Genomic DNA, 18,782 nt, shown 5'->3' on the forward strand with positions numbered 1-18,782 from the left:
AGCTCTTCATGTGAAAAAAAAAACAGGACGAAGTGACCGGTGGGAGAAATACTAACATGTAAACATATAATGAGGCCTTACATTAATATGAAGGGTATTAAATGTGGACCTCGTCTGACCAGTTAATCCTGTACACGTTCGCAGGTCACTTGTTGCCTCACTGCCTTGATTTATTAGTTTAAGCCCATCTCAATGATAAGAATTTTATTTCCTTTTCGCTTGATCTTTGGTCGGCCTCGAAAGTTGTTTATGCCATAAATTATATAAAGGTATTGAGGAAATAAAAAACAATTACATAACAGATGAGAAACTGTATATAAGAGCTGACCTGTTCTTCATCTCCACACAGGAAAGCTGAAGCTACAAGAGAGAGCTGAGAAGAAAGAAGACATCATAATCCATTCATCACTTTAAGTATCTGCATCAACTCAGCCATGAAGATGCTGACCGGGTTGCTACTTGTCTGTGCCACGATGGCCCTGACTAATGCTGCTGGTGAGTGACAAATCAAGACCTAAAAAGAATAGAGCATCAGCGTGCAAGTTTTGTTCATGTAATGAAGAAACAGCAGATGTCAGTTAAATGCTGTATTTAACCCTGCAGCTGTTCCAGAAGTAGAGCCTGATCACATGATGGAGGAACCATCCATTCAAAAAGGTGAGTTTGTGTTTTTTCCTGTTTTTGAACAAACAATGACTTCAGATTTTCGTTTTGTCTCAGTGCAAATGCTCTGTTGAGCAAACAGAGAAATACAGTTTTATAAAGCAGAATATACTGTACATCTGGTTCATTAGTGAGTTGAGTTCCTTCCATAGTTGTTGTTTCTTGAAGAATGATGAGGACGAGGTGAGTTGGTGTCCTATTTTTCCACAACAAAAAAACAACAACTTAGATTCAATCAGACAATACAGTTTCATAAGTCATTCTGTACCTTGTGTTAAGAGGAGCTGTATTAAGTTCCCTTTAAATTTGATTGTTGGGGAGTCAGAACTTAACCCAATTTCACCAGATGGGTGTTCGGTCCATCGGCAGAGCGGATATGTTTTTACTTTAGTCAGTATGTCCATTTCACTGGCTCTGCTGTGCTCCGTCTCAGCTTCATCTCAGATCCTTCTCAGATCTGTCAGTCTGTAGACCTCTGCAGCAGGTTTATGCAAGGCTTCTATTTTTGCCGAATGCCCGAGCATGGCGCACCAATTTACCACAGAGCAAATCATGTGGGAAAGGAAGTGACACATCCAAACAACATTAAATCCAGTTAATTTTCAGAATAAAACACTCTGATGCTAGATGGTATTTGTTAAATGGTAAATGGACTTGAACTTGTGAAGCACTTTTCTAGTCTTCTGACTACTCAATGCACATTTACACCCCATGTCACACCTACACTTTTATAAACTGATGGCAGAGGTTGCTATGTAAAGTGACCATCAGAAGTAACAAATTCCATTCAGACGCATTCACACGCCGCCAACGAAGCAGTTGGAGCAACTTGGGGTTAAGGGTCTTGCCCAAGAACACATCAGGCATGTAGCTGACAGGAAGGTGATTGTTTCACTTTTGTTACTTGTAGCCTGGAAGCCTATATTGCTTGATTTCAATCCCAACCTTGTGGTAATTAGGATTATTCCACCGGTAAGAAGGCACAGGGGCAAGTTTTTTAAGATGCGCTTTTAGTAGTCCATTTTCAGAACATTGTAGTTTCACCAGACCCACGTCATTAACCTCATGACGTTTTCCCCGGGGTTAAGCTAAAGTGGATAGTAAAAGGGGATAGGAGGGACAATCCAGATGCACAGAAGCAAGTCGCTGACTCTTGTGTTTAACCTTTTTTCAAAAACAGTCTAAAGAAAGTCTAAAATAAAAGACACCATGCCTGTAAAGTACAGATGAAATGAGTGACCAACTGCTGTGTTGAATCTCCAGCTGTTGCAGAAGCACAGCCTGATGTAATGGCAGTGGGAGCATCTATGGAAGATGGTGAGTTGGTGTTATATCTAGTTTCTCAGTGAAAAGGATCTTATAAAAATGCAAACATTGTCTAGCTTGGGTGCACAAATGAGGTTTCACTTTGGTGCCTTCTACATTCAGTTCTTTGTTTGCAGATGACGGTCACACTGTCCAAAGATCAAGCGTTTGTCCCAGTGGTTGGACTCAGTACGACGATCGTTGTTTCCTCTACGTTTCAAAAGCAATGACTTGGGCTAATGCTGAGGTAATAATTGATTTGGAACCAGTACAGAGCTCCTTAACACTGAATGCTCCCCAGTCTCTTTATACTGTAGCTTGGTCATTGAGAACCCTCCGTCGTCATTTCTAAACACATTCCAGCTGGCCATTCGAAAAGATGTAGGTTTAAGACACTCCTTTCTTGCTTCCCTTTTGAAACAGGAGTCTATGTCCACTTCTGGGTACTATCTAAAATACAATTGGTTCATGGGAAGGCTTTAGGATAATTTCCAAATTCAGTCTTGGTATTTATTGGAACGTAATGTATTTTTCATTTGTGTTTGGTTTCATACTATCAGATTTTTTCTGTCTTTCTAATTTTTGCAGATAAACTGTCAGGCCCAAGGTGGAAACCTCGCATCAGTGCACAGCTTAAGTGAATATGCATTTATTCAGGGACTGATACATGGGATCACTCATAGGTATCCACAGACATGGCTTGGAGGCTCAGACGCACAAGAGGTATGTTGCAGGTTACCCAATAATGCACTAAATAGAATCTTTCTTTTAACCATACTGTTGTAAATTAAGGTCTACTTTTTATATGTTTCTCTTGTTAAGGAGGGTGTCTGGCTGTGGACTGACGGTTCACGTTTCAATTCCTTAAACTGGTGGGGAGGATGGACTGACAACAACCTTAATCAGCAGCACTGTTTACAGATGAATTGGGGAGGTAAAAACATATATAAAATGCACATATAAGGTTGTTGTTTTTGTAAAACTGGAGGTCATAGGAGATGCAGCCAGAAGTTGGTTTGGTAAGCCTTGGCGCCCACCAAAGGTCTCTGAGTGACACTGTACTATTTTAAAGCATGTGTAGTGTATTGCCATGTGCCAGCTCGGCATCATATTTGCAGCCTGCTTTTTACTGAAGCTCGCCAATGTGTGAAAGCCTGCCCAACATTTACTCTTTACTCTAGCAGGTGTATTAACTAGTGCTAAAAGCAGGGTAGCGGGCACTCTGTGGACATGGGATAGACGCTATTCTCCATGTTGAAAGTTACTGTGCTGTTAGATCAACTTTGAAACAATGATTTCATGGTTAAAAAGTTGCATATTGTTGCATCTTATGAGACATCAATAAAGTCGGCCAGCCGATAATATCTGCCGATATTAGCATATCAAGTGACTTTCAGCATCGGTTAATTTAGTCTCTGATAAACGCCGTTATTACCAGATTTATTCACCAGTTATATATCATTTCATTTAAGTATCATTGTAAGACACTAGCAGTTCTATTTCACCAGCTGAGGGCTCTATATGGATTACAACAAGCATCATCACTCTCTAGGGTAACAAGTGGTAATGCATGTGCAGTTACTTTCCAGTTGAGTGACCATCTTGTCTTCATAATATGTCTTTTTTTTGTGTGTATCTATATCTATCCATCTCTACAGATTGAAGATAGATCTAAGAAAGATATTGGCCGACATAGTGTATCAGATTATTTCTCTTCCTAATATCAGTATCGGCCCCAAAAATCTCATATTGGTCTGGCCCTAGTGTGTAGTGATGTTTGTGTAAAGACTCTTGTGTTTTCTTTTAATGTACAGAACGAAAGACCTTTGATGATGTCCAGTGTTGGTACAACCTTGGATTCGTCTGTGCAAAGCCAATCTGATCATCCCCTGGTTGATGTAGACGCATGAAGAACGTGTCGAGCAGATAACCTCATCTGTTTTTCTTTCATCAATTTGATATTCAACCCTGAAGGCTCTATATCTCATCTCAATTGTTTTTACTATCGCTGTAACACTGTCACTGTCTCTCTGGCTTACACCTCTAATAAGAGCAGAATCAATGTGAAATGGAAAGGATGCTTTTAGCCCAACTTCATTCTTAAAAGTGAACCGGCTTTTGTTGTTTTTATGCTGAATTAAAAGGCTCTTAGACAAACTGGTCTACCTCTCTTTTTTCCATGTAAAGAACAATTAAACAGAAAACAGATCAACTTGCTCTGATACGATGTCTCCATTTAAGTTTTTGTAGAAACACTGAATTTAAAATTGTATTTAACCGAAGCTCTGACTAACATTACATGCTCTTGGGCTACATTATTTTCATTTACTTTTGTCACAAGATTTGGGGAGAAGTGCGACTTTTTTGACTGTTTCTAATCATCGTGGAATGATAAAGGTATCTTACTCTCTGATCATTAAGGAAACATGCTATGTTGAAGTGCTAACTTCTCTGACAACAATGCAGCAGCCAGTATGTCCTCCTTCTAACTTTAGATTCTGCTCCTGAATGCTCTGGATTTGTTTGGACCAGAGAAGGTAGGCGCTTTTAAGGCACCCCTCCACACGGCCGTTTTGGATGCCCCTCGGTTTGTCAGATATGAGAGCAGTTATCAGGTCAACAGGTGTTGCAGCGATGGAAGCGGGCAAGAGAAGTGGTTCAGATAGAAGTGATTGTACCCGACCTAAAAAGCCTCTGCATGTTTCTAATAAGCTCCACGAGTCCACGACTGATACCTGCATGATGAACTTGTGTAAAAGCTTCATTTGAAAAGTAACAAGTATCGTAGTGTTTGCAAACATGCACACAACTCAGGGTGAGCTGAACATGTGAATGCAAACAGCCAAGTTTTGCACGCTGACTTTACCAAGACCTATTCCAGCCGCCCCTCTAGTGAAACTTCCTGTTGAAGTTGGGAAATACTAAAATTCACAGCAAGCAAGCAGGTAGGGGTGATGACATTCATACCATGTGACCAGTGAGGTACCTGTGCGATCTCTGTGCATGTAATGAAGCAGCTTCATACTCTTACATGCTCACCAGCCTGGTTCAAAAAATTCATGTGATATAGATAGCTCTTTATTAGTGAACACGAAGGCTATTATTAAGGCTAACTAAATGTGTCTGTGTCTATTCTGACTAAGAGTTACGGTCGAGTCAGCATTTCCAAAATGGCAGGCAGCGTCATCGGGCTTCAAAATGCTTCTTCAGTAAAGTCACTGACGCTACGTCCATGTTTTATACAATCTCTGATTTACCGTAACCCTCTTTGTAAGCTAGCTAAACCAAACCTTTGTCTTACCATACACAAGCTAACCAATGTTAGCTAGCTGATAAAGGCCATTCCATTTCCATGTTGGCTTAATAACTAGCTCGCTGGCTTGGCTTTACTTTGTAAGACTTTTTTGTTTTATTGAAGCACATATCTGTGCTGAAACTCGATTCCCTCAACTACTTGGAGAAAAAGTTGAACCCCTGTGTCGTCTTTGAAACTCTTAGTGCGTACTCACACGAGGAGAAGTTGTCCCGTACTGTGCTGAAGAATGATCGCCCAATGATTGGGATTTCTCGATAATGGAGGCGGGGATCGATTTTACGTCATGTTTACGTTTTGTACCCGTGCTTGTGCTTGTGCATGAGTAACTGTACGGTACCAAAGCAGACCTCCTTCCTTCAACTGTGCCAGGGCCAAGGAAGTGTTCAGTCCGATCTGAAGAACGGATCAGACGACTCACACTAGTCAAACAAACTTGACTTTAGGGGTCAAACGTGATTGGGCAGGGTGCGGATTCCTAGGGTGAGTGCACCCTAACTCTACTTGTGAACTTTGTTATGTTTTAACACTTTAGCTCTTTTGAGTTCGGACATAAAGTCTGCACTGACTATCCCACATTAAAAATAAATCAGGTCCCCCGCCTCACTTTAATCTCTCCCACCCACAGCGAGTCCTAAATTTAGCATACTTCCCGTAAACCCTGCACACACACATTCACACACTGACTCTCACTAATTATGCAGATGACACGACTGAAGCCCAGTGGGTCGCACTATAAATAGATCAGCAACAGAAACCCCCTACTCTGTTAGCTCACAGCCTGGCCCTGTTACTGAACATGTGTGACTTATCCCAAACAAATTATTTTATCTTCAACATCGTTTTCTTTTGTACGATGAAGATCATGTAAGAATCTGTGTTTTTGGTTTTTGCACTGACTGTATATAAAGATGGACAACATGACAGCTTCAAAAACTGAAGCTAAAACAGTTGGAGCTCCCTCTACTGCCTGCCTGCAGTAATGGCCATAAGCTCCTCCTCCTCCATGTCAACAGATGGGACAAGAGTCAGACTTTAACATCAAATACTTTTTTCTCAAACTCAAATTTGAGCCTTGGTGTACGCTTTTGCTGGCGTGGTATAAATTCATGCCGACAAGTGTGTGACCACGCCCTTAGTCACTACGCTTCATCAGTGATTTTTTCCCCCAACTTGTGATTCATTCATTCATATTTTCCAATTTTAACCTCACCTAAAATATGAAACTATAACTTTTTATCTTGTGTCATTCTCTTTCTGTAGCTGCAACAATCTGCATCAACAAGCACATTCTTTTGTGTGCTCACACTCCTGACCTTTTTCTCTATGTGTGTGTATGTGTGTGTGTGTGTGTGTGTATGTGTGTCTGTGTCTGTACTTGTGTGTGTGTGTGACCCTCCTATGTGTTGGTTTAAGTTGGCAGAGCTGATTGTGTGCAGGCACATGTGCACTGAAAATAAAGGCCTTTGTGTGTGTGTGTGTGTGTGTGTGTGTGTGTGTGTGTGTGTGTGTGTGTCTGTGTGTCTGTGTGTGTCTGTGTCTGTGTGTGTCTGTGTGTGTGTGTGTGCTTGTGTGTTGCTGGCCCTTTAAGCTGGCTGTGATTGAAGGGACAGTGTGTTTGTGATAGAGCGTGTGTGAGTGCATGAGTCAGCTGGTGCACCATGCTTGCTGTGTGTGGTGTGGTGTGTGTGTGTGTGTGTGTGTTAGAGAGAGGGAGAGTGGGGGGGTTGAGCGAGACAGCTGAGAGCTGCAGCTCTAACGGTGGCTGTCTCAGTCTCTATCTGTCCTCAGTGTCTCTTGTCAGCCTTTTCCTCTCTCCACTTGTCTGCTTTTATGGACATTATCTCATTTGAGGATATTTTTTTGGGGAGGAATCAACGCCCATATATGGACTTACCTGTGATTGTTGGTGTGATTTGACACATCTCTGCTGTCTCGTGTGTGTGTATGTGTGTGAGCCATGCTGCGTGTGTTTATTCTGTGTGCCGAGCGACTGCAAACGCCGGACGATGACGTCAGCGATTCCTACTGCAGCGTCACCTATGAAGGTAGGGGTGGGTGTGCATGGGTGTGCGTGTTGATGTGTGTGTTTGTGTGAGGAAAAAGAGAGAGAGAGAGAGAGAGAGAGAGAGGCTAAGATTTAACAGGAGAAAGAAAGAAATGGAGATACAGTTTAAAAACTTCTTTATGACAGCTGAGGTTATTATTGGAAAAGCCTCTGGCAGTCTTGTTTCATAGCTTCCAGTCTGTTCGGGGTGGGGCAAAGAGAGAGAGAGAGAGAGAGAGAGAGAGAGAGAGAGAGAGAGAGCGAGCACAAGAGGGATGATGGGGAAACAGAGGAGGATGCAGTTACAAAGAGAATCCAATAATCATGGAGCAAGCCACTCAGCTGCTTGTCAATCTTATTATTCAGCTAAACGTTTCTATTATTGTTCATCTCCTTGTTCTTCCCACCTGCCAACATGTGCATGAGAAATAAACAAAATCCTGCATGCAGATTCAGTCCTGTGCTAAACTTCCTCAACTAGAAATGTCGGCTAACTTATAAACTTCGATCCAAGTGCTACAACATGACGATTTATACCAAAAAGAAGGCAGAATTAGGCAAAGTATTCACATCCTCCCTTCATTTTGTTTTAAAAAAAAATGGTCCAATAATTTTTCTTTTGTCCTTAAACATTTTCTGCATAATTTAACCCCTAATGTGACATCACTCGAGAAAAAGTCTTACCGGTAATTGAATTAATATTGATGAAAAAGTAAAAAATGTGCAAAATACTGATTTGTCTTCGACTATGAAACTTCAGAAAACATGCCGATTTAACATTTACTACAGAAACCCTGCATCTCCCAGAAAGTTAGGGTAAAAACTTGATCTCAATTTGCAAAGATTTTTTTTCCAATTATCCCCCCCAAGAGTATTTTGTGTTTCTTTAGAAGTTTTGTCACAGAAAGAAAACAACCCTTCCTTAAAGTATAGTCACATATTTTGTCATTGTGTTATTGTAAAGATCTGGGGGAAAATCCTGTAACCCACTTAAGGAACGCCAGAGGTAAACTGAAAGTAATGTGTGCAGTAGAAAACAGAGCCGTGGTTTTCTGGCACAGTCAGTGTGTTATAAACTCATGACACTGATGCAGCACAAAAAGTTTCCCTGTGAAATATAGAGCAGTGCCTGAAGTGTGTCTCCACAAATTCCAACAATAGTTTAACAGATTTTTCTATTCTTAAGATTACAAATAATACCATTATTTTTACACTTGGGTCCAGGGGCGTCTCCAGGATATCTGGGCCTTCATAAGAACTATATCTCACATCGGCAGAGGCGCTGCTTGTCAACAGGCAAGGCAGGCAACTGCTTGGGGCCCGCAGACCAGTAGGGGGCCACAAAGGGTTGACAAAATGTTAACTAAAGCAACGAGCCATAATGTGTAAAATTTTAGTAATGACAGTAGGAAACCTTCCTAAGGGGGCCCAATCTGACAGCATTCACTCTCATTGCCCTGCTGAAAACTGGTTGTAGGGCCCCCTAACTGATTTTTGCCTTGGGCCCCAGTGGACTCTATAATCGCCACTGCACATTGGGCCCCTTCACCACAGCCCCAAGCCCCCCCCTCAGACATTACTATAACTACCAATAAACCATTAAAAGGTTTAAATGAAAGTTGTCAAAGTTGTCAAAAGTGTCCACCGTCAATGCTGTTTGATATCACACATTTTAAGAGAATACTCTCTGTATTTCAATGATTGATGGTATCAAAAGGTACCAAAGTACCAAAGCTTGATAAAAAAAATGATTTGCTGTTCATAAGACAGGTGTGTCAGAGAAGAAGGCAATCATCAAAAAATGCAAAACTGTCTAAATTACACTAAAACATTGGCAAGGTCCAACACAAATCCAGACGTTGCCAATGTCTGACGCATAAATCCCAATATTGCCAAATGATTATGTGATGGAGGGGCCCCTTGTGAATATTTGCCTCGGGTCCCAAACGGCTCTAGAATCGCCACTGACAGTTAAAGGCTTTATATGCAATTTTTTGATCCAGCAGGTGTCGCCCTTGAGCACCAGCATGAAACCAAAACAACTCGCGCTGCATTGTTGTGTTAGCATGCTAATGCTAGCGATCTTTATTATGCTGGTATCTTCACACTGCATGTAAATTTACCTGAAATGAGCGTGATCTAGAAACACAATTAAGCAGTGAGTACAGTATGTTATTCTTCTTTTCTCTAGTCCCTCAATTAAACAACTTTTATACACGAGGGGAGGAGTCAGCCGGCCGTCCTGGCGATGTAAACAAAGTGAAGATAGGACTCTGAAAACTCTGAAAACATCACAGACAGTGGGACTCGGGTGTTACACCCATTGTAGACAGTCATGACTCACAGAGTTATTTTCAGAAGATATTTCTATTATATTTTAGTGTGAAAATCACATATAAAGCCTTTAAACAAAATAACATGTTTTATTTTCCCTTTACTGATTGATGCTGACTAGAATAAAGGTAAATATCAAGGGAATTTCAAATAGCTTAGCATTCAGTTTAAATGTCAAGGCGTATAGCCGTCCATTTCCAGTGTTTATGGCGACGATGATCTGTAATACACTATAACGGCATCAAAGAAAAACTGCAGGTTTACTCAGCCTCTCCTCTCTGGATGATATCTGATATTTAATCTGTGTTAATACGTCTGCTGGGAGCTGCTCTGAAAAATCTGCTGCATCATTTCTTCCGTTCAGAGTGCACTATACCTTCAAAGGTTGTTCGAGAAGATCTCTTATCTCTCAAATAAAATACAAAAGATTACATATAAAAGGCATCTGGCCTGCTGCCTCTGCCCTGACTCACATATAGACCTTTAAATTGCTCCATCATGCTCTTGGCTCTCTTTAAACATCGCTGCATTCCTTGCATTAAAACAGCCATTTCTCAGACATTTCCTGTGAAGTCATTGGTCTTTTTGAAAGAACATCTGCTTTGTCAATGACATTGAAGGTTTTATTGATGGTTCCATTGTAATGTAAAATATATTGTACTGTGTCTGTGACATTTGCTGTTCCAATCGCACCTAAACCACTCGTATCCTGTTGACCACAAGGGAAATAAAGTATCAACTTAAGGACTACAACAAATTCATATTTTCTCACATATACTAAGTTACATATACAGTTAAGATCTGGTATTCTCCGTCTGGCTGTTGAAGTTGGTCGATTCAAAAATATTCCAGTAGAAAACAGACTCTGTGAGATGTGTGAGTTGGACGAAGTTGAAACGGAGTCCCATTTTCTTTTGCATTGTATAAAATATGATGATTTAAGAGAATTTTTGTTTCATGAAGTAAAATCTGAAATATCGGGGTGGACAGATGTGCAGAAACTGGAATGGCTGTTTAAGTTTGATGTGTTTAAACTTTTTTTTTAAAGATTTATTTTTGGGCTTTTTGTGCCTTTAATGCAGAGATAGGACAGTGGATAGAGTCGGAAATCGGGGAGAGAGAGCGGGGGAATGACATGCGGAAAGAGGCCATGGGTGGAAGTGAACCTGGGCCTCCCGCTCGAGATGAGAGCCTCAATACATGGGGTGCGCGCCCTAACCACTGCGCCACCAGTGCGCCCCTGATGTGTTTAAACTTGCTAATTTTGTTTCAAAAAGCTTGGAAAAGAAGACAGGATATTCTTTTTTTTAAAAAAGATTTATTTTGGGCTTTTTGTGCCTTTAATGCAGAGAGAGGACAGAGTTGGAAACCAGGGAGAGAGAGTGGGGAATGACATGCGGAAAGGGGCCATGGGTGGAAGCGAACCCGGGCCTACCGCTTGAGACAAGAGTCTCAATACATGGGACATGTGCCCTAACCATTGCACCACCAGCGCACCTCAAAGACAGGATATTCTGTTTAATTAGTTTGACTTCTTGCTTTCTCTTTTTGTTTCCTGACAATGAATATAGCTTACCTAGTGCACTCTGATCCGGGAACATTTTTAATTTAATGTGTCATGTAAGCCCATGTGGGCTGGGCATATGGATGTATGTATGACACAATAATAAAATAAAAATCTAAACTAAAAACTAAACTATACTCCCACCTTGTAAACAACTTTTATTCTGCAGAAAGAGCGTTGTGTCACTGCAGACGGCTAAGAGATTTAAAATCACTTTATCTATCTTCATCTAGAACACATAGGTTCAAAGCTCCACATGATACAGAGAACATGATTTGCATGAAATATTTTCATGCTGCCTGTAGTTGACAGAGAGATAATTGTTTATAAACCCTGAAGCACAGATATGAGACCGGACTGAATCCTCAAAGGAATCCATTTTCTACAAATGTCTTTCTAAGTAGCACACGGAGTACAGACTCTGTGAACTTTTAAACTGTGGTTGACACCAGAAGAATGGGATTGCAAAATTGCAAAAAACAATCTTAATCAAACTCCCTTTTTTAAAGAGTTTATTTATAGATTTGTAATATAGACAGAGAAGATTTTTGATACCTGTTGACCCAATGGTACTAATTTGTCCTGTGTTTCAGACAATCCCCTTACTACAAGTGAGACAGTGTGTGTGTTGCCCTGATTTCTGTCTGCAGGTGGCGCAAGTTGTTCATGCATCTGTCTGTTGCTTTCTTTCCCACTCTCCATTGTTGACTATTGTATTTGTGTATTCATGTTTTGGATAAGATCTGAGACATCGGAAAGGATCACTGACAGGTTTATAAAAGGGCTTGAATTGTAAGTTAATTCACTGAAAGTCTTTCAGTTTGGTTAAGAAATTCAGATCCCTGACGCCAAAGAATCTTGGGATTTCTGGCCCTGGCCTGACCTCAATGGACAAACCGTGCCTTGAGATCATTTTGCCTTTGATCAAAGCTGTTTTGAATCCCTCAATTTGTGCAACATGAGATCATTAGAACACTTAAGGTCCTTGAATTTATCGTCTAAGTCGAATGTTGGATCCCTCATCTAGTTAACAAGTTTTTCTTTTGAACTTGTTGGTTCCATCTGCACTTCCAAAAGAATTTCATGTTTAATAAGCATTGATTTATCATTTATAACCTTTGCTGTTTATGTGTCCATTTTTAACAATGGAATGTAACTAAATGCCATTTTTCTTGATGGCACAAGGTTTAATAGACTTTGACAGTTTACTAACCCTAACCCTAACCCTAGATTGAAATAAATCCAGGAAAAGCCCAAACAAAGATTTACTTTTTTAAGATAGAGATATCAGAGGACAGATATAAATAACTGTGGAGAATGTTCCGACCAATGGAGCGTCAAAGATGTGGCCAAAGATAGGGACACAACCAGGAGACAAGAGAGGAAAAGAGAACAGGAAATGTTGAGATTTCCTCTGGATGTGAGGTGTGTGGGTTTTCCTGAAAAAGGCTCAGTTGTTGCCCGCTTTCCCAGTAAGTGTGTCAGGGAGAGGCAGTAAAGACAAGCTGAACATGTGAGGACGACAACACTTTTGAGATTTTATTTCCTATTCTGTAGGACAGAGCAGAATCGCACATCTTTTCAAACTTTAGTTACTGAGGGCTTTAGTTACTGAGATTCTTGAAGGCTCTGAGTTTGAGTACTTTTTTCGAAGTGGATACCTTCTTTGGAAAACATTTTCTTTTAACTGAGGGCTTTTTCGTTGGCAGTTTAATTTTTATGTTCTCCTTTTTGCCTTTATTTTGTCCTTTTTTTGGTTACTTTCGGTGGTGTAACACTCTGGTTATTTTCAATCTCGAAGCCTACTGGGCCATGTAACCCACCGTCCCATCAGCCCTGGATGCCTCTCACATTGGCGGCTAAATCACCTCCCAGTCAGACCTCATTTCTTCCTTTCCAAGCTTGGTTTTGACAAGCATCATTGGTTTCAGGACTCAGCCAAAGTTTCAGCCATGTTGCGTTGCGTTCTCCAGCAAGCCTACAACCTGAGACACTCCAACCCCCTGGCTAGTGTCAGCTTCAGAGGTAAGAGGACCATTGTAGACTCAGGGGATTTGCAAGATAAATGACGGCAGTACTGTCCGGTAGACTCATCAGGCATTGTTGTAAAAGCTAAAGCACTATGATCCTTGTAGTCACCGTGAAGGGTGTAGGACTGAGGGGTAGCCCAACCAACTTTGCTCTGTCGGCAGATGGCTGTCGATCAAATAACATTGGACTTTCATCCTATGATAGTCGGGGATTAATGGGAAAATTCATCAAGACAAGAAAATGGCACTTGCATACATGAAGCTATGCATGCAATGTGACATTTGTTGTGTGACAGGGTACTCGAATTGACTTGAGTATTAATTTAAACCAAATCACAATCTTTTTACTACACTTAAAGTCTTGTTTTAGTCCTAGATCATACCAAAATCTAATTCACAAAATGTGTCTGGTACAAATGGGAAAGTATGAGTACCTGTTTCCTGCCATCAGTTGAGGCACTAAAGAAGGGAATCCTCCTGTTGTTGGTCCTGTCAGAGATTGGGGGGGACAACCTAGGTATTTGGCTGCATTGTTGGAGGACAAGCTGCAATCGTGCCATGTGCACCCCGGACACTGCAGAAATAGTTCTGGTTGGCGAGAACCTTTGGCCTGCTAGCACCATTGAAACCAGGTCTTCCATTCAATCATGCAAGAAGTGATAGGTGTGTCAAAGGAATTGTCAAGTCTCAAAAAATTGACGGGAAATTAAGGTTGGGTCTAGAGAATCCAAATGCGAGTAATCATGCAGTCTAGAGCTGTCTATTTTTTGTTTTTATGTTCACTTGTTGGGTTTTCTTTTAGACTAGAGTGTTTTTCTTGAAAGTCAAACTTCTAATTGTAGGAGAATCAAGTCTCATTGAGTGAAAATCCAAATCAGGTTTGAGAAACACCTGAAAAGTAATGTAACTATTTTTTGCTTTCCTTTTGGGTTTCTTTCTGTGGACTAACCTCATTATAAGTTTAACAAAAATAAAATCTTGCATTGGTATTTCTCCAGCACATCTCAAACCAATGATGAATATATCTGACTGCAGTGAGCGAGTGAGCTTGTTGGAAGTCACATTAAGGTGGACATGCCAAATGGCAGAGGGTTGAAGGTGACTTGGCTACCTGGTCTGGTTTTCCATCCGTTTGTTGTTGTACTTGTATCGCGAGTCAGTGTCTGCCTTCTTAACGAGGTGAGCGCTGCAGTCAACTTCCTGCCTTTGTCTTGACTCTGTTTCCTGGTGCCATCACACACATGCTTGAATTCCTATTGGAGCAAAAGGCACAAACAGAAACTGAATGGAAACAGTTTGATTGCAAAGTTTTTAAATCCAGAAACCATTTGTATTTTATTGCAGTACCATGAACTGTTTTGGTTGCTGAGGAGAAGGCTTTATTTACATCTTTGTAGACAAAAGTTTAATATAGCCTTATGGGTAACTGTCAAGTCAAGTGTTTCTGGGTTGTAACAACTTCAGGAATTTAGAGCAAATGGAGAAAGAGAGAGAGGGTCCCATTTGTGCAGTGAACAGATACCATGTCCATTTATAGAAATAACAGTTGAGTTTAAAAAGTCAGGAAGCTGAGACTGGAAAAAGAAAAGAGAGAGAGAGAGAATCTGAGAATTCAAAACATTTCTCTCCGTGATATCTGAATCTGTTCACTGTCCTATCTCTACAGTGGATGAAAGGAAAACAATGAATAAAAAATTAAGGATTGGTTTTGACTTTCTTTGTTCTTGAACAGATTTTATCAGCAATTTCATCCAATCCAATGGAGAACATAACCTTAGACATCCTACTATTTGATTTGTCCACGATGATTTGACTATTTCTGCAGAAATCTTGCATAAACTTTGCAATAATTATCAATCTCTACTGATTTAATAGAACTCTTGCAATGCTGACCACCTGTGGCGCTGTTGCTTCAGCGGGCAAGTTCTTGCTTCAAATGAAGATGTTAGTATTGCGAAGTATAGAATAATCTCCTGGATGTATTTCTTCACCTGGACGTTATTTTTAAGTCAATGCATCTGCATCTTCATAACTGTGCAAGTGTGCCTGCGATAAAATGTGGAAGTGTAATTGTGTTTGTATGCTGACTGACGGATTTCCAGACAAAGTGTTTTTATTGGACCTATCAGTGTTTTCAGTCAAAATCAGAATGAAATCTCTGGCAAGTCTTCTACTTGGTCTTTGCTAATATTTGAGATATGAGCAGTGATTGAGAAACCAGAATACCAATATTTTAGACTTCTGCTTCATTTCTTAACTTCACCTCAAGCTCTTAACTTCTGAACGAGACACACACTAACACAAACACACACTCAGTCTATGTCTAAACATAGCTGTCCCTTACGTATTTAACAGCGCCATGGGTCAAAGCTTGTTCTATTCTCAGCTCATGACAGAAACGGTGCCAAGCAATACCAACCAGGAAGTCAGTGCTGTGCCACTTCCTGTCTCCGAGATGCTAGCTCAGATTTCAGCTCTTGGGAGGCTTACGCAGTTCACACACATGCACGCACACACACAAACATAAAGTACCCTCTTGACCCCTATGTGGAAGGGTGGAGGTGTTTTTGAAGATTTATTCCCCGAGCGGAGGTACACTTGCGTAGGTATTTGTGTGGGTGTTAGTGCGTAATAAGGTTCATGTTTGTGTGTTCTCACATGGGGTGATGACCGTGGACAAAACAGGAAAGAAAACAGCCATTCTCTGGGTGTGTGTTAGGAGAGAAAGAATGCCTGTATGTTTGTGTATGCACAATAAGAATGCAAGTGTGAATCCAAATAGGCAATCAGTTGTGCGACAAACTTGAAAAGATGGAGGAAATTTGGCTTAATCAACCTCTCTTTGTATCAATAGGACAACTGCATTGCATGTGGTTGGTGTTCTGGCTGAAGAGTTAACTTGTGTTTTAGTCGTTCCACACAATCGTTTTAAAGTAATGCAACGTTTACAGGTTTTACAGTAGTCCAATAAAGAAACCACAATACCCTTTAGGTCAGTTTATCATCTTACTTCCTTTCCAGCAGACAGGAAATCAGAGCTCTGAACTCTATGTTGCAGGAAACCACAGAAAGATAACAACCACATACATACACAACATTTGTTTGCAACACTGTTTGTGTTCGTCTGAAAGGTCAAATGATTGGAAAGATTTTAGCATTGAGTCATGTTTTACTTCCCATTGATGGTCTCTTCAATGCATGGCTTCTTTAATAACCTTTAGTCTGACTCTGCAGACTACAGGTTATTAAAGAAGCCATGCATTGAAGAGACCATCTTTGGGAAGTAATCAGGTCAATACATTGTTCGATATTTAAAGTGTCTTGGCTGATCACTTCATAGCTGTCAAAACGTTTTCTCAGGTACCTCCAAATGTTTTGGGCTTTAGACGTAAGAAAGCAACATTAGCAGTGTCATGGGATCTTACAGTCTGGATCCAAAATGTTAAATTGACCATCTCTTATGCTATGCTTTAACCTTCCCATTTCTTGGTTGGCTTCAGGTTCCAAGAAGAAGACCAAGGTCATCAAGAACAACCCTAACCCTGTCTGGAACGAGGTACACCCTGTATACAGCCTCAAAGTATTCATTATTTGCACTTGAACTACAGAAAATGTAAAGCTATGATAAATGTGCTGAGAACACCTTGCTTGTCATTTTTCAAATGGTGGATGGTGGTTCTATTACAGCTTCAAGAGAAAGTTTTCATTAATTTCATTAGAAAATATTCAAACTGCTAAAAACATTTCTCCCCCCGCCCATCCAAAACACCCAATGTACAAACTTCCTTACATATTCCACATGTTTCCTGTCCTGTAAGGGTTTTGAGTGGGATTTGAAGGGGATTCCTCTGGACTCTGGAGCTGAGCTGCACTGTGTTGTCAAAGACCATGAGAAGATGGGGAGGAACAGGTACTTACTGGTTTTTGTTTATGGCAGTGTAGTCCATACAGTATATAACCAGGCAGGTATCTATATAAAAACCTTTTCAACATGCCAATGTTGTTCACTTGGTGACCATAGCAACCACTGGACACTAACAGTGGTTAGATAAATTACTTGTGTTATTCTATTAATGGTATAATGAGATTATTTTAGAATAGCCTCTGCCTGAATGGTATGGTACTTTGTCAAAGATGTTATCGGATGTCCAATGCCCTTTTCTGTAGATGCCAACTCTAATGACAATCAACTTATTAACCTTTTAAACATCACTTTCTTGTATTTGCCATATCCTACAAGACATATCAGAAGCAAAATGAACACAGATCAATCAAGTGTGGTAGATGAACTGGACAAAACTCATGCAGGGAATGGTCAGGGTGTGGGTCATGGTCCAGACTTGTTTGTTTATTGAAAACACCCCTTCAGATGGTTATTTTTGGACTGATCCACTTCTTCAAGATGTCAAGTGTTATGGATTTCATTCAGAGGGGGGAGGGCCAGCCATGAAGGAATCAGATCATCCTCTCATTGTGATCATTGGGTATTTATTCACTCCTGTTTCCACCCATTCACAGGCTGATATGTTGTTTGATTTACTAGTCCATTCATCAACCGCTTGTGCTACATTCAGAACCGAGTGGGAACTCTGGACAATCTAGTTGCAGAAAATTCACTTTGACGTAGCACAAGTAAAGCAATCACAGAAAGACTTTAAAAAGCTGCTTCTGATTGTTTTTACCTCAATTATTTCTTAAGCCTGTTGCTCATTTGGTTATTTGCCATACAAGTCAGCCTAATACACACAGTTGTTGGTTTTATTTGCTGCTTTTCAGAAGCACTTTGAAATTTAGAATTAGGAAAATTCATTATAAATAAAGGTTATTTAACAGTTTTTCTGCACTTGGCCGAATCTATACTTCACAATCACAGTCTCATAAAATTTGAGCTAGATTGAATTATTTTATCCAACCTGTGCATACTCACTTTTTAGCATTGAAATAGTTTAGGTCAATGTAAGGCTAGTTGTGTATTACATACCACAGTTGAAGACATTTTAATTGTGTGTTTGTCGGTTTAAGGTTTCTGGGGGAAAGCCGGCTGGCCCTCAGGGATGTGCTCAACTCTCCAAACCTGGCCGCCTCCTTCACCATCTCACTGCTGGACACCAAAAGAAACAACACAGGGGTAGGCACACACACACACACACACACACACACACACACACACACACACACACACACTGTAAAGCACATCCAGATTTATTTACAGTCTCATTGTATCATGGAACAGTGACGAATCGTAAATCACTCTGAGCTTCCTGTCTGGATCTTAAAATAAAGAAAGACATCCCTTAGTCAGAAAAACAACCATACCTCTATCTGTCTCTTTTTTTCATTTCAAGTGTGACGCAATTTCATATTATTGCAAAAATAGTGTCGACAATTGTATGTCATTCAACAACAGTTTGAGCTTTTCAAGTTATGGTTTCATTCATCACTCTTTTCAAACCCAAGCCCAATAGTCTCATCCCTTACATTCCTTTATGAAACCAAATAATTGTTCCATAGAAGTCGAGGTCCACT

The 18,782-nt window shown here is 40.5% G+C and overlaps 2 protein-coding genes across 5 annotated transcripts in view; both read left to right on the forward strand.

Moving 5' to 3' along the window:
• Positions 1-333: 333 nt before the first annotated feature.
• LOC109998348 (galactose-specific lectin nattectin) lies at positions 334-4,125 on the forward strand. Of its 2 annotated transcripts, XM_020653148.3 has the most exons (7): positions 335-495; positions 604-657; positions 1,927-1,980; positions 2,106-2,215; positions 2,557-2,691; positions 2,791-2,902; positions 3,783-4,125. In XM_020653148.3, the coding sequence occupies exons 1-7, from the start codon at positions 435-437 to the stop codon at positions 3,848-3,850; spliced, it is 594 nt and encodes a 197-aa protein (XP_020508804.2). In that variant the 5' UTR covers positions 335-434; the 3' UTR covers positions 3,851-4,125. The 2 variants fall into 2 exon arrangements, with proteins under 2 accessions (XP_065806446.1, XP_020508804.2); XM_065950374.1 differs by lacking the exon at positions 1,927-1,980 and having other exon boundaries at positions 334-495.
• Positions 4,126-7,023: 2,898 nt separating this feature from the next.
• dysf (dysferlin, limb girdle muscular dystrophy 2B (autosomal recessive)) overlaps positions 7,024-18,782 on the forward strand; it is a 65,425-nt gene continuing 53,666 nt past the window's right edge. Inside the window, exons 1-4 of one of the 3 annotated variants that reach the window (XM_029281045.2) lie at positions 7,024-7,329; positions 16,757-16,812; positions 17,075-17,166; positions 18,279-18,384. In XM_029281045.2, coding sequence (XP_029136878.2) covers positions 7,242-7,329; positions 16,757-16,812; positions 17,075-17,166; positions 18,279-18,384 — 342 coding nt within the window. In that variant the 5' untranslated portion in view covers positions 7,024-7,241. Of the gene's footprint in view, positions 7,330-12,978; positions 13,252-16,756; positions 16,813-17,074; positions 17,167-18,278; positions 18,385-18,782 lie in introns of those variants that run through there. The other 2 variants (XM_065950368.1, XM_065950369.1) reach the window with 2 other exon arrangements.

This window comes from Labrus bergylta, chromosome 22 (genome assembly GCF_963930695.1).
Source record: "Labrus bergylta chromosome 22, fLabBer1.1, whole genome shotgun sequence".
NCBI lineage: Eukaryota > Metazoa > Chordata > Actinopteri > Labriformes > Labridae > Labrus > Labrus bergylta.

Coding starts and splice junctions, on each gene's coding strand:
- LOC109998348 (XM_020653148.3), top strand. CDS start 435: ATGAAGATGCTGACCGGGTTGCTACTTGTCTGTGCCACGATGGCCCTG. Junction 1,981..2,105: donor GGGAGCATCTATGGAAGATG/GTGAGTTGGTGT, acceptor CTTTGTTTGCAG/ATGACGGTCACACTGTCCAA. Junction 2,903..3,782: donor TTTACAGATGAATTGGGGAG/GTAAAAACATAT, acceptor TTTAATGTACAG/AACGAAAGACCTTTGATGAT.